The sequence below is a fragment of the Trachurus trachurus genome, assembly GCF_905171665.1.
Source record: "Trachurus trachurus genome assembly, chromosome: 22".
Lineage (NCBI taxonomy): Eukaryota > Metazoa > Chordata > Actinopteri > Carangiformes > Carangidae > Trachurus > Trachurus trachurus.
The window spans coordinates 21,914,993-21,930,069 of record NC_139907.1 but is presented as its reverse complement, the minus strand read 5'-3'; the positions used below and the strand labels follow the sequence as shown (position 1 = coordinate 21,930,069).

Here is a 15,077-nt window from a genome sequence, read left to right as displayed (position 1 = left end):
TGTGAGTTTTTCCAGGTCTGCTATCTGCCCAGTCACATTTGCATTGTTTCCTCATGGAAATCCAAGTGTAATGATTACAGCCTGATAGGACTCAAGCCAAGTGGGTCCATTTAAAAGACTGTGAAGTGGTTCCAATGTTGGAAAAGTTAGGTATTGTGGATTGTTTGTTTTCACATTACCTCCTCTTCTTGTTGCCTTGACACAAACAGACATTCAGGCACACCTCAAAATAGCTTTGGCTGTCAAAATAAATAAAGGTTCAAACTTCAAAGTACAGGCTACTCTTCAAGGTCTTATGGTGGGGAGACACGGCTTTGTCACTCAAGAGTAAAATGAGATCTCTCTCATTCAGAGGTATTTGGTAGACAAACATAAACAGCTGTATTAGTCAGCAGCTGTTGATGTGACCCTTATTCTTGTTAAGGTAATATAATGTGTTTTTGTGGCTTTGGTTGTTAAGAAAATGCTCATGCCCAGATACTGTGAGAAGTTAAGGGCATCAGTCAAAGACAGAAATAAGTGAAAGGTCCAAACAAGTGCTACATTTTCAGTAGTTTTATTGAAAAATGCCTCTTCTGTTTCAGAAATAAATAAGAAAATAAGGCTGTGTGGAATTCACAAAATGTGCAGTTAAAACATGAGAAAGGCAATTCTATGTCCATAGTCTTGCTACTAAATCCAAACTGCATTGATAGAAAACAACAACTATATTCTGACTTAGAAATCCTCAGTAAATATACAACACAAACATGCAATTCCACCTTTGGTAACGACAAAACCCAAAACAGAAATCAAACAAAAAACAAAGTTTGGTTTGTTACAATAAGTCAGATTATCTTTGGTTTACAGGCCATACGAGACATCACAATACACAAATCTTTGGGGATCAAATTAATTATCCTTTTTCTGTTTTTTTTTTAACAATGGCATATCTGAAACAGCTTTACATACTGAAAGTGAAAGTGAAAGTGAAACTGGACAAATACGACATGGGTAGCGTGAAAGTGTTCAAAAAAACATACATACTGCACTTCCTTTGACAAACTTTCTGCTGGTTTTCACATGATTAGTGCATTACACATTGGAGTCTGATAAACACTTGCAGTTATTTTACAAGCAGACACTTAAAGGGAAACACTCAGCAAGCACACAGGTTTGTAATGAGCGAACATGTAGGTTTGTAGACATCTTGCTAAACTTTCTCATGTCAAAAAAATATATGTTCAATATAACCAGGGGTATCAAACCCATATAAGTACTAGTTTTGTTCTGAATACCACTTCAACCTCACATTAGGTGATCATGGAAGTCATTTCAATATTACACTTTCTGAGAACTCTTTATCATGGCTATGATGTGTCTGTATTGCCTCTTGGTAGTGATCTCTTTCCTCGTTGGTTTCGTGTGTAACCAGGTGATTGTATTGTCTCAAACTCTCCAGCTGGCTCCACAGGTATAGACACTACCTCGGGTTCAGGCGGATAGCGGTTGGCTAGAAAAGTATTTGGGACGGCCAATCAAAAAAAAAGGTTTCTTTCTACATCTTTTCACATGCACAATTTAAATTATATTGCACTATGGACTTCCAGAAAATGCCCTGTGTCAAACTATTGCTTCCTAAAGTACCAAAAGAGCTAAATAGAATTGTTGTGATGACATTTACAATAGAATCCATCAAGCTATTGGATAATAAGATGTAGTAAAATAACCAGCTCGTACTACAAAAAAAACACATGGAAATGGCAAGAAAGCAACATTTAGCAGTGATTTGGCCAACGCACACAAAGGACATGGTGATAAAACGTACAAATGGAACATGCTTCTGTCTGGACCAGAGCTGGTGAAGTCTCTTTTAAGGCATTGTAAACAGAGGTTATGCTGGTGGTAAGTAAGCAGAGGGTTATGAGGCACAAGCTCAGTACAGATGTTAACTTGATTTTTAGTGAAATATCCCGGTTCATACAATCATTTACAAGACAAAAAATTAGTTTTATTTACACATATCACCTCCACATTAACATTGCTTTCAGTTATGAATTCCTCTTTGTTAGTAGTTGTTTTGGGTGGTATTTGTACATGCTCCTTCCTTCGTAGAAATGCTCAGGCCCTGTTTTTTTTTCCCAACGGTTTGTGGTTCATGATGCAAACAGGCCAGCAGGTTGCCATCACTGTAGCTTGTAGCTGTGAGATGATGTTAGTGCCAGTCCGCTCCATTCTGCTTTTTTTTTTTTTTGTAATGTTTGTTTTAATGTTCAATAATTATGTCCATGGTGATTATCCTTACATGCCCCATAGCAAACGGGCAAACATCTCAGAAACAGGGCTTCAAAGTGTAAGCGGCACAGGTGACTTAACGTTTACTATGCCAAACCTGAAAATAGTGCAAAGAGGGTGTGAGTTTCACTGTGGAACAAAGTTATTAGCATATTATTTGATTTAATGTAAGTAATCATACACTATTAGCTAGAATGGTTTACATGCCAGTTTAAAAATTGTACATCAAATGTATGGAGGTAGTGAAGTGTAGTAGCTCCTAATGGACTGTTCGCTAAACCCCTCCTCATCTCCTTGGCAACTGTTTTGCAAAAAAGAAACTATGACAAATCTAGCAATTTTTTAGGGCAAAATTCAACTCCTTAATCTGAAGGAGAGATGCAAATATTCCTCAATTCTACTGATGGCTCTCTGAACTAACCATGTCCATTGAGGTGGGGAGGGCAGCAAAATTATCACCAATTTACAACCTATCACCAATTCCCATTCTTTGTTTTGATAAATTCTATTTAAAAAAAACATTTTTTTTGTAAAAATGAATAAAGATTAAGTTAAGTAATTATTTTTATTTCAGCTTTTTCCCACCTTGAAACAGGTACAGTAAGCCAAGTTTTCAGGCTGCCCATGTTAGCAAAATGATCCAGCTATTACTCTCTCTCTCTGTCTCTCTCTCTCTGACTGTAAATGAAAAACCTACATTTTCTAAAATCCAAAAATCCCAAACATTGCTTGAGAGGCATGGAAACTGTACCTAAGAAGGCGGGGCTTAGTGAACAAAACTTTAATGGGCATGAGTTATAAAATCTCACTACTGTGACAAACGTACATTCATACCTCCATACATTATAAAAGAAAGAGGTAGCGCACCATGTTGCAAATGTCATTAGTCTGCATACACCTACAGCATACACATCCTTTATCTAATGTATCATGCACATCCTAGACAGTTGGGAGTGTACCTGTGTATCCTTGTCCATTGTAAGGAATGCCAACACACTGTGAGGAATCGCAGTATCCAGTGGGTCCTGGAGGTCCCCTCACCCCAGGAGTACCCTGGCGACCTGGAGGGCCACGAGGCCCAGCGGAGCCAGAAGGACCAGGGGGTCCCGTTCTTGACTCGCCTGGTGGCCCTGCAATAGGAAGAGAGAGAAGGTGAGTGGTGCCGGTCTGCAGAGGGAGTTCCTGAGGCTCAGCACAGAAACCCACTGACATCACTGGTGGGGGTAACATGGGGCTGCGGCACTGTAATTTAAATTTTTCAATGGCTCAATTAAAAAGCTGGACCTAAAAAAAAAAAAAGTACAGAAAAAAGAAAAGTCTGGAGCTGTGTGGAGCTACCCCCTGGCCCCGTGTGTCTAGACGGTAAAGACTCAGGATGGAATTTTCCCCCTCTCTTTTTCTCTCCCTTAAGTGAGCCCATGTGTTGTCAATGAAGCCACCAAAGAAAGCTCATTGTACAACAATCCAATTCTTTCTCCAATAACCTCCCCCCCACCCCCCCGTCACACACACGCATGCATGCACGCACACACACAAAAGTGAGTCATCAGTGTGGCCTTCCTCCCTCTGGTCCTCAGTTTGTTTCTCACTCCATTCACAGAAACAGACATGTCAGTGTTTGATGTTGTGGGGTAGACATCAATAGAAGCTTTCTGTTGTTTTGCAATAGCTTCCCTTGGGAAAGGAAATCTTGTGTAGTGGTGAGCGTTTTATATTGGATATCAATTGCAACTGAGGAAAGGCTATGACCTTTCACAAACTGACAAATCACTCCAATAATATTTTTGAACAATTGTTTCTGAAACTGTATCATGGCCTTCGCTGAAGACTAAACTCTAGACACAGAAATCCTCTGCTCAGTGATGAATGTAAATACTGACCATTTAACATATAATATTTCAAATGTGCACCGTGTTTGGAGAACCTCTATATACACAAGACAAGATCCTCGAGAAAGGAAAGAATTAGGAATATGTTTGGGATTCCTCCAAAGAATTTATGTGGTGCAGCTGCCCAAACGAGGTGCCGGAGTCACACACAGGTAAATTTTATCCTCTGGTTGGAATGTGTCATATTAATTGGACCAACGGGAGCACTCTGTGTCCTAGAGTGGGCCACAGAAATGTGGAGATAAAGAGAACAGCGGGACACCAGCAAACTGTTTGCAGTTGCTGAGACCACTGTTCAACACAACATGTGTTTCTCTTTGATTGTGGTGGCAGATTCCAAAACAAACAGGCTCAAGAGGCAAACTAGTGTTACCTTGTGGCCCAGTAACACCCCTCTGTCCTCTGATACCAGTTCCTGAAGATCCTCTCTCTCCCTTCTCTCCTGGCAAACCTGTATGGACCAGAGAAAAACAGGAAAAATCCATGATTGAATAATCTTGCAACTTGAATCATGTGTAGACTACACAAGATAATGCAGTTATGTTGTTATTCCTGTCATGTTGGACTGGCACTACAGTCAGTGTTACCATGACCTTAATTTTTTCATTGCTCACCAGTTGCTTATTATTTCTCTGACTGCTGTTTTGTAGCAGAACCAAACCAAAGAAAGATAAAGTACCTCTTTCTCCTTGATTTCCAGGTAAACCTGGGGTTCCAGGGAAACCAGTTCGGCCCTGCTGCCCAGGTTCTCCACGGGATCCATGGTTACCAGAGGGGCCGGGAGGACCAGGTGGCCCGGGGCTGTTGCTACGATATCCAGAGGGAATCTGGTTGAGCATCATGTCAATTCTGCTCATTTGACCTGTGGAAGAAAATCAAAATCAAGTTATATTTGGACGAGGTGCAAATTATAACAACTTTAAAATCCCCTCAAGATTAAGACAAATCTTGCTTACTGTTCACAAGCTGTTCACAAACTTGTCTGGCAATGGAGCGCATCATGTTCTGGGATGCAAAGTCTCCCTGAAAAATGCAGACATTTCATTCATTCAGTTCATGTACACACCGCACTGTATTCTGACTGATGATGGATGAGAAACAGGTGGATTAGGCATTCAATAAAAACGCTACATACCCTCTCTCCTTTCTCTCCTTTAAGGCCAACAGGTCCCTGATGACAAAAAGAACAATGTTAGACCAGAACAATTGCAATGTCATTAGTGGTAATCTCCCTGCCCAAAATTTTTACATACGGGGTTTCCATTGTCTCCTTGTTTCCCTGGTTTCCCAGTAATTCCTGGTACACCTGGATTTCCAGGGGTTCCCTGAAAAAAACGAAAAAAAGCATAGAAAGTGCTGTGTTTATTTCAAATTACAGCACAGTAAACATAATTGAATCGTTTAACTCCTGCTCCCTATTAATGGTTGTGTAACAAGCTTTAAGTTGGGGTCTGTGCTTTGACATCTGCAGTGGGTTTTGGGGGTGGGGAGGGGGTGTGTGTGGCACAAGCTGCCAAGAACACTAAAGAGAAGATGGAAACACACACATCCTGCTAATGGCTCTTAGAGCACTCAGGATGGTATAGTGCATGTGAATGCTATGCTGGCACGTTGCCTGTTGGCGTGATGGTTGGATTAAGTAGATTCAGACCTCCACCAAACCACAGCAGAAGAAAATGAGATGCACGCACCCACCATCTTTGTAACAGTGGAGGGGCCTAAAGACTACTGTCTGCTTTTTTATGTGCTGTTCCAGCAGAGTGCAACCGTGGAGCCAGAGGGATAATTGTTGTAGATATATCAGGAAGTAAAGCACACACCAAGGAATATTTATTTGACTCTCTTCAGCACAACATAAAGACACAAACACATGCACGCAAGCACTCACCATGGGTCCTGGTGGGCCTCTAGGTCCAGATGGTCCCTCCTTTCCTGGTGGCCCCTACGTAGAAACAACATACAATCACTCATGGGTTACAACACACTGGGGACCCTTTTCATGCAATACATCAGTGTCATGACTTTATATTGGTTTCAGCCTTGAGTCTGTCATTTGAAATTACATTTATAAGTATTATTTGGCTGATGTAAGTGAGAACATGCAGTGTAACAACAGTAATCCTGTGCACGCCGAGCTAAGTGGGTGATCACATGCAGAGCATGAGCTCAAGTACAGTAAGTGTTGGATGCAATTTGTAAGCTTTGAACACCAAGTGTGTACACTCGGCAGGCTTGGAGGTTGATCTTACCCGTGCTCCACTTGGTCCAACGGGGCCCAGAGGACCACGTGACCCAGAAGGACCCTGGGAAAAAAGCAGACACTCTTAATCAAATACTAATGATCAAGAACGGTTCATTTCTACAGCTCCAAACTGCCTCAGTTAAGCTAGACTTCATAGAAAAAAAATCAGCAGTTTCCTAGTAATTTAGCCAAAGATAATATATCAGCCTAATACTCAAAACTGGAACAATCTCTCTCTTGTCAGTTGACACAACATGTTAAATTGAATTGTGTGCAGACAGTGCTATTATTGTCAACTGTATTGTGTGAAGAGACCAACACAATGATGCCAATAGACTCTGAGGATGATAGTTGGGGACTTTCCCTTTTTTTTTTTTTTTTTTTACCAAGTCTGAATTCGCTTATTCAGAGTCCAGAACATCCAGTGTTGATGTTCCCTTCAGTTGAATGGTGGGAGTTGGCTGGATGACCTCAGCTGGATGAATGAATGGCTGCTCGGCCAAGAGATGGCTGTGTCATGCCAGCCAACTCCAGAAAATGCAGCTCCACCAAAAAAGTTCCCATGTAATGTGAAATGGAGTGAGATTGAATTTAAATGTGTCTCCGACTTGACAGAACCATGATGACAATAATATGGAAGAGCTAAAAGTGAAAGCGTCTTAACTCTGAACTGTAATCCAAGCAGTCCCCCCAAAATGACACATGCTGTGAGTCAAAGATGCTCAAACTACAGACAGACTTTAAGTCTTCACCAAGTCACATCATCTTCAATTACAAGGCTGGGGGAGAACATGTTCCATTCCCTATTTCCCCTTTGGTAACATGACTCTACACTTCATAATAATTTAACTACATCACTGGCCTTCTACTGTTTGTCAATCAATGGGCTGATTTGAGAGTGTGGGTCTCCCTGAGGATGGCATGGTAAACCTCCCACTCTGAGTGTGGTTTCAATCTCGCCATGTGGCTTGAGTCCAGGCTCCAGTAGCAGAGCTGTTCTCTATGGATAGTCTCCTGTTTCCTGTTCATAAACCACAAAATGAGAGGGGAGTACTTACTTGCAGACCAGCCAGGCCTGGGTCTCCAGGATCTCCCTTTGGTCCTTGGCGACCCTGAGGGTGGAGAAAGGGGGAAAAAAAGAGGTTCTCAAGATACTTTAGTCTTTGTGTTTATCCTTTTTTAGCCTGTGGTTGTGATGGATTTCATGTTTTGACAAGAACATCTGTAGGTAAGAAAATAAAGAAGCAGGCTAAGCCGCCTGGGGAGAGGCAGAGATGTGTGGTGTGCTTTGACTGTAGCTGTGAATCCCACTCACTGGTGGATCTGCGACAGAGAATATCCGACTATCATACGAACTGCATGTTCACATCAGCATTTACTGTATGGGCACTAATGATAATGATGTCTACCACTGAAACTTTTACCTATCTTTGCTGTGTGTTTCAAATATCATATATGAATACTGAACTATTATATACTATTATAACTACTATGAAACTTACAGGTTCTCCAGGTAGAGACAGTCCGTTCGGGCCTTGTGGACCTGGTGGTCCCATAGCGCCTGGGAGTCCTGACTCACCGCGAGGACCCATGGCACCCTATAGCATTAAGCCGACATAAAACAAAGCTGTGACATAGCCCCTCTCATAGGAAACAGCCCCCAAGACAATCCTAATCAGTCTTTTAACTGCACAGATACAGAAAATTAATGTTAACAGTGTTGGCAAGTGGCTCTTTAAGGCACTTGACATAGGTTCCCTTTAAATCAAGTCACGGAAAAATATACAGCAGTGTGCGATAACTAGATTCAGATGTGCGCAATTTCCTTGCAGAGCAGTAATAGCTTCTGAAATACCGTGGCAATGAAAAGGTGACATTTATTATGTGTGAATTTAGCATTGCTGATAATGTCAGCAAATTTCATTTGGTAAGATCATAGTCGGATTATTTGTTTAACATTTAACTTACAGTAAAACAATAAAAGACTATGGAAAGAAAAACCCACTGGTAATAATTGATAACATGCTTTAAGTGGCGTAAAGTTTAACTTACAGCATTGCCGGGTTCTCCTCTGTCTCCTCGTGGTCCCTTAGTACCTGGGCTGCCCTGGAAAGGCAAAGGGCCAGAAACACAGGGTGAGTGCAACAACAGGAACAGATTCCAAAAGCCTTAAAACCCCAAACCCTATGAAACCCTCACTGGGGCTTAGTGAGGTTACCGAGCACACATATTCCAGACTTCTTCTCAGGATGTTTTTACTGTTGTTTTTCCATCAGGCATTTATCTTTTGACACTTCTCTTCTGGACCATATTTCTTTGCATGCCACTAGACTGATCGTCTACCAGTTGTACTGGAGGTAAATGAAAATACCACGACTGATTCAAGGGACATCATCAGTTTACTGAAATGTACAGCAGGCAAATGTCAAAATGTGTAGCTGTATGGTTTGAACATTTTGACTTCCACAGGAAAGAGTCTTTATCATCATCATCAAAATGTGCATGACTTATGAAAAAGCATTTGATCAAGACAGACAGAGGAAGAGGAGGTGAAGATACACAATATATGAGAAAGAAGTGGAATATGTCTAGGTAGTGTCTTTACCGAGGGTCCAGGGGGCCCTTGAGGGCCGATACTGTCCTGTGTGCATGTGCACGAGTGGGGAAGGGATGGGCACTTGGCCTCATCTCTCTGAAAGGGAAAAAAAGGATATAGAAATTAGAAAATAAAAATAAATATGCACCTAAAAGAAGTCTTGTAAGTGTTCTTTTATATATAGACATTAATAACTGAGACTACGTCTTGACAGTCTGCAGAATACAAGGGGTAACAATGACAACCCTTGATGAAATTTTGCGGCAGTATCCTGGCTGTGTGTGTGTTTGACTTTGCTTTTCATTTAAGAAGAATAGCCAATTTAGAAACCCAGCAAAGGTCACGATGGAACAGTGGCTGACGCCGAAATGTGACTGGAATCAGCAAAGTCAGTGAGTCAGCGAGGGGGCTTTCAGAACAAATACTCAGAGACAGCTGCTAACCTTGTCCACATTTTTGGAAATGAGTCTGTGACATAATGAGTTACATAACACTGCAATCATTGATGTGATGCATTAATATCTGATTTAAATTACAGAGGAATTACTTATAATTGGATAAATGTTCCCGCATCCGGTGTTTAACATGGTGTATCCAAATAAATATGATTTACTGTCTGTGCTGTGATCTAAAGGAGCACTTGTTTTCGTGTAACCAGGAGGTTATGCTGGCAACAGTCCAATTAGCACAATTACACAGGATACAAGGATCTATTGAGTTCAGATGAGGCACTTTCTTTAAAAACAGCAATCTAGTTAACAGCGATGCATCAACCCTAATCACCACAGAGTAGTTTAAAGATAACCATGACTGTCAGCCCCCGAGACAACAAACATAAATTTTACAATCACAATGGTCCTTCTATTTATTCAAAACTGGCATTAGAGCACCTGTGGATGACCTTGTGTCTGATGAGATTCTACAGTGACACTTGTTCTTACCATGCTGGGCAGGTCGCAGCATCTGTCTCTGCTGATCCAGCTCAAGCTGCAGATAATATCGAACATCTGGAGCTGGAACTACACAACAGAGGAAAGCGAGGGAAAAAAATGGAGGGGTGTTACAAATGGCTCCCATTCACAATGAAAATGCACATTGTTGAAAACAGACAAACAATGAGCCCCTTTGGAGAAACAGAAAAATGGAGGGTTTATCCGTCCAACAGTCACTGGGAGCAGTTAAAACTTAATTGTGCATCTACGCACAAGAGGTTTTGGATATTCATTCTTTGGAAAGTTGTGAGATGCTCTTCCAAACGTGTTTTTCCAAGCCCCTTTGCATTTTTTTTTTTTGCTTACTGTTGCAGACTGCCTCCTTCCTCCTCCAGACTTGACCAACTTGCCAAGCACTTCATAGCCTTCCAGTGTGATGTTGTTGGCCTCCTTGATGGGCTTCTCCGCCACCTCTTGGCAATCAATGTTGAGCTTGACTTTCTCAGGAGAGATGCTGATGTGGAGCTGCAGGAGCGAGAGAGGGCATTATTAACAAAACATTCTTGTCCTCTCAATACTTCATAGTCGCCAACTTTGATGCAACACAATTACTTGGCAATGACAACTAAGAACATTGGAGCTTTTGAAAAGCTGGGTTTGGCTTTTGTTTCTATTTGGAAGGGGCATGATTGCCCTTTAAAAGAGCAGAGGAATTCTTCAAGAAAGTGCAACCATAAGGCTAGAGGCAGCCTCGATGCACCTTTTTAAACCAACTTGTCTGGAGCTCATAAAAATGCTGATACAGTACTCAGCATATTGCAAGATTTCAGCCAAATGTTTAGTCTTTGCAAAACCATGCTAATTATAGATTCTGATATTACCCCAGAGTGGTTACTGATTTGGCAAAGGACTACTGTTTGATCCCTCTACAGATGAATGGACCATAAAAAAAGGAAATATACAAAAGTTGGCATTTCGGTGTCACATTAAAGCTGCAGTCAGTGATTGTATAACAACACAGAATGACAAAGTGCCAGATTTTGAAGTTTCCTGTCCAGAGAACCCGGCACCACATCTTGAAACAATATCATTTGCGGTGTGCCATCAAAAGTCCTACACTTTCCATACTTTTCCCCTCATGGTTGCAAATTTTCCCCCTGCCCACCAGTCAGACAAGCTTCCTTTATGTCAGGGAAAGCAAGCTAAGCTACCATCTCTTCCTACAAAGCCATACCAACCACAGACGAGGCCATAGTTCTCGGCAACCGATCACGAAATTACAGTCGACTTCCTTGGCAGTGGAACAAACTATCTGCTGGACCGCAAAAAGAGAGGGGGTGTCGTTTACCCAAGGGTCCATGGATGGCGTGTATACATTACCTCACTGACCAATAAGTAAACACAATAAAATCACTCCAGGCAGTGGAAAATAAAACCTCAGGAAAACTAGCTTTTGAATGACCACTGCAGCCTCGATGCTACTCGCTGCTAAGTGATCTGATCCGTCTGCAGCGAGGTGTGAAGATTTCACCTGGCTTCGCTGTGTTAACACTCAACAAACACTGCATATGGTAAGATTTCAGGCTGACACGTTTCCGTGATTTCTATCAGATTAGATTTTTATTATTCTTGGCTCTTTTCAAAAATCCTGTATCCTGAACGTCTCACTGCCTTGATTTCATATGTGCACTCATAAGCAGGTGTGAGTCTTCACTATAAAAACAATCAGTTGAAGATTGAGTTAGCTTTTGTTAGAGAATAAAAAGAAATAAATGTTTAGCGTAGAATCTCCATTACATGGGTCTTTTAAAGCAAACAGTGCCAAGACTGATCATTTTTGTTGTATCTCTCCACAAGTGAAGCTCCCTCCGTTAAATCTAACAGACAGTTCATTTGATCAGAGAAGCTAAACTATAAATTCCTATATTTCTAATGTCATTTTTAGAGTATGTGATTCTACTTGTCTGGGTCAAAGAGGGAGGACGCTGTTCCTGTCTAAACAAAAGTTGTGACATATGAAGATAGTCTAGAGTGTAGTCATTGGGCATTTTGGCAAACCATTCCATCCATCTGTCTATCTGTTAGGGCCAACAAAGACATGAGAGTCAGCATCAAGTGGTGATTTGGCTTTGTGGAGATGTCCACTCACCCCTGACTTCCATTTTAATTAGTGCATGCATATATTGGCACCACTTTCCCTGCAGAGCCCCTGAGGGAAGAGTTTGAAAAGATTGAATTGGAGACTGCATAGGGAACAACAGAGAGAGGGTGATATCACACTACAGCCCACTGATCGAGGACTACAACAACCTACACTCTCAAACTTCCACCACTGTAACATGACTAGTCACTATGACTTACGGAAAATGTCCTCTTCATTCCAGTTAACAGGAAGGTTCCCACCGTGGACTCCCACCCTTCCAGTGTGGGAGGGGATTCCCCAGTGGGGTAGTGAGTGGCTATAGCATCTGCTTAACTCATCTGTGAGAGCTTTCCCACATGTTCATCTAGTGGTAGACCACGACCTCTCCAGCCTCAGTTACTCTTTATTAACTAGCCTGAGGAGAAAAGCCAAATCTGCAGGCTTACACAATGGTGGTGACTAACATTTCCAAACATGTTACTGAGACTCCTTATGTTGAAATTACAAGTTAACATCTGGGAAGATGTTAACTAAAACTGTATATGTATATGAATTCCATTTCAATTCATTTTAAATCATTTTTTCAGAAAATATCCATATTTTCCAATCTTTGTCAACTTCTGGGATAATCTACATTTCTCAAAGGTCAACATGAGTTGTGGCCTTTTTTTTTTTTTTTTTAAATTCATCTTATTCACACAGAGAGAATCAGTCCAGCTGCCAGTTGTGACCAGCCTCATCATTGGTCACTCTGGTTTCAGCACACAGACACACATACTGAGGTCACTATGTAATAGCCACGGACAAAGTGTTGGGAAACCTCTGACAACATGTAAACACACACCGCCACAGGAGCCGTCAGTGGCACTTACTCAGCTGACCAGCAAATAAGCAGCTAGGTAGACCGCTGCATACTCGCCAGCTCACGGAGCAGCAACTACTGCACCACAAGCTAGCCACCCAGTGTACATTCAGACTACAGACTCCACCACGGCCACAGACTGAGAGAACACACACACAAACACACACACACACACACATCAGGCTGCTGTCCAACTAGACCAGCAGTGATGTCATTTTACATCAAGCCCTGACCCAACATTTTCCAGGGTCTCATTCATTCACGAAGTTACCCTACAATTAGTTGTGTCGATGCTAAACGGTCAAACGGAAAAGCCATTTACAAGACTCTCTGATCTAGGGGCCAATATATCGCTCTCATCGGTCCATCAACTCAAAAAGAAACTCTAATTTGTAATATCAGGAAGCGGGCGAACTTTGATGTTGGATAAGACCCAGCTGCATTGAAAAGAGTCATTCATTCTGATAACTTTAGAATTGGACGGAAAAGAGGAACCTGTGTACTAAATAAAGAACACACTGTCCATGGGAAATAACTGAAATGCAATTAGACGTGATTTGGATCTATGGATCTTAAGCTGGTCCAGGTCAGTGTGAAAACATACTGTCCCTCATTGTTCTACCACTTTCTACACCCTGCTGTGGTTGCAACATCACAGAGGATGTTTTATATTCACTGCAGCTTTGAGTTTGCCTTAAAAATTACATCATTGCTCTTTTTGCCCTAAAAGAGTCCATACTATACAAATACAGTTTGGCTGGGAGCCAAATGTAGTGGTTTGAGGGAGGTAAGGTGTTACCAGTCAGGGAAAACATAATGTAAGATGCTATTGAGTTACATTTTGGGAAATGTAGCTATGCTTTTGGAGACCGTTACAGGTACAGTAAGTGATATTTAGGATATGTTGGTTTCAGGTAAATTGATTTTGGAAACCTTGTTAATGTGTCTCCCATCTCTTAGTAAGTAAAATACTAACTGTAAAGTAGTGTTTAAAAAAATAAATTAAAAAAAAACTCACTGGAAAGCCATTTTATAGAAACATCATAAGGTCTGTTTGCTTAGTGAAAAATATTACAGTAGATCTAGTCCTGAAATGCTTCACGCCACTCATGAACCCAGCTCAACCCACATAAAAATCAGTCTGGTTCGGAGCAGACTGGTTTGGAATTCGCTTAACAACTACCAGGATAGTCTCCTGTCTTGATGTGGTCAGACCTCCAGGGTTAAGAGTAACAGTTTGCACATTATGCTAGATCACTGAGGTAACACAATTTCCCTCCAACCTCAATTTCAACTTATTTATAGGGTCTACAACCCATTTATCAAATTAATTGCCTAGCGTCTAAAAAAATATGGAGCTTAATGTCAAATCATAAAAAAAGGGGGCCCAAAGACCACTTTGACAGCAGATCGACACTCTGGAGCTGGATAGCAAAGAACTTTTGACAGGTAACATGATACAGCCACATGGCGTTGGCTGTTCTTCCCATTAAAAAGTAATTCAGCCAAACCAAATGAGGCATAAAAGTCACACAGAGAAATATGAAAGGATTTAAAAACAATATAAGTGAAATGAAGTGAAAAGAATGAAAACAATAAGCCGAATGTAAAAGGATATTAAAAGGATCATTAGGATTCTCACTCTGTCCCATTCCAGCGATGCTTTAATAATCTCGCTATGTGGCACTTCTCTCTTTAAGAACCGTGCATTGTGTTTACCTTATGGAAGCTCCCGTGGAAAACTCGCTTCACTTGCTCTTCATTAAACGTGGCTTTCTGGACCTCTCCTCGGGTGTCCTTGTTGTAGAATGAGATTGTTTTGCTGGAAGCTGAAAAGAGAGGAATCTCTGATGAATCCCTGACAGTGTGTGACGATGCAGTGGCACGCAAAGCACAGACAGGACTATACAGAACACATGGTCGCAAGGAGAGGCGAGGGATAAAGACAAAAGCTAGGAGGGATTAGGTCCATGCCCGTAATTATTAGCATGTATTTACCACGTGTGGAGGCACATATTTGTAAAAGATACTTAAAGATCAAGGCTTTTTATTATTTTATTTTATTTTTTTAAACTTCAAACTAAAGCCAACGCCAGCATCAAATTCAGAGGAATAGACTTAAGTCAGTCAGAGTAATTA

At 41.3% G+C, this 15,077-nt stretch overlaps 1 protein-coding gene across 3 annotated transcripts in view; it reads right to left on the bottom strand.

Annotated features, from left to right (window-relative positions):
• Window positions 1-540: 540 nt before the first annotated feature.
• col12a1a (collagen, type XII, alpha 1a) overlaps window positions 541-15,077 on the bottom strand; it is a 53,898-nt gene continuing 39,361 nt past the window's right edge. For 2 of the 3 annotated variants that reach the window (XM_083998161.1, XM_083998162.1), the window contains 16 exons: window positions 14,658-14,767; window positions 10,300-10,458; window positions 9,943-10,020; window positions 9,011-9,097; window positions 8,458-8,511; window positions 7,908-8,003; window positions 7,464-7,517; window positions 6,413-6,466; window positions 6,052-6,105; window positions 5,417-5,488; window positions 5,299-5,334; window positions 5,120-5,186; window positions 4,843-5,025; window positions 4,537-4,614; window positions 3,234-3,404; window positions 541-1,492 (listed from right to left, as the gene is read on the bottom strand). In XM_083998161.1, the coding sequence (XP_083854287.1) occupies window positions 1,350-1,492; window positions 3,234-3,404; window positions 4,537-4,614; window positions 4,843-5,025; window positions 5,120-5,186; window positions 5,299-5,334; window positions 5,417-5,488; window positions 6,052-6,105; window positions 6,413-6,466; window positions 7,464-7,517; window positions 7,908-8,003; window positions 8,458-8,511; window positions 9,011-9,097; window positions 9,943-10,020; window positions 10,300-10,458; window positions 14,658-14,767 (1,496 nt within the window). In that variant the 3' untranslated portion in view covers window positions 541-1,349. Of the gene's footprint in view, window positions 2,372-3,233; window positions 3,405-4,536; window positions 4,615-4,842; window positions 5,026-5,119; window positions 5,187-5,298; window positions 5,335-5,416; window positions 5,489-6,051; window positions 6,106-6,412; window positions 6,467-7,463; window positions 7,518-7,907; window positions 8,004-8,457; window positions 8,512-9,010; window positions 9,098-9,942; window positions 10,021-10,299; window positions 10,459-14,657; window positions 14,768-15,077 lie in introns of all 3 variants that reach the window. The other variant, XM_083998163.1, reaches the window with a different exon arrangement.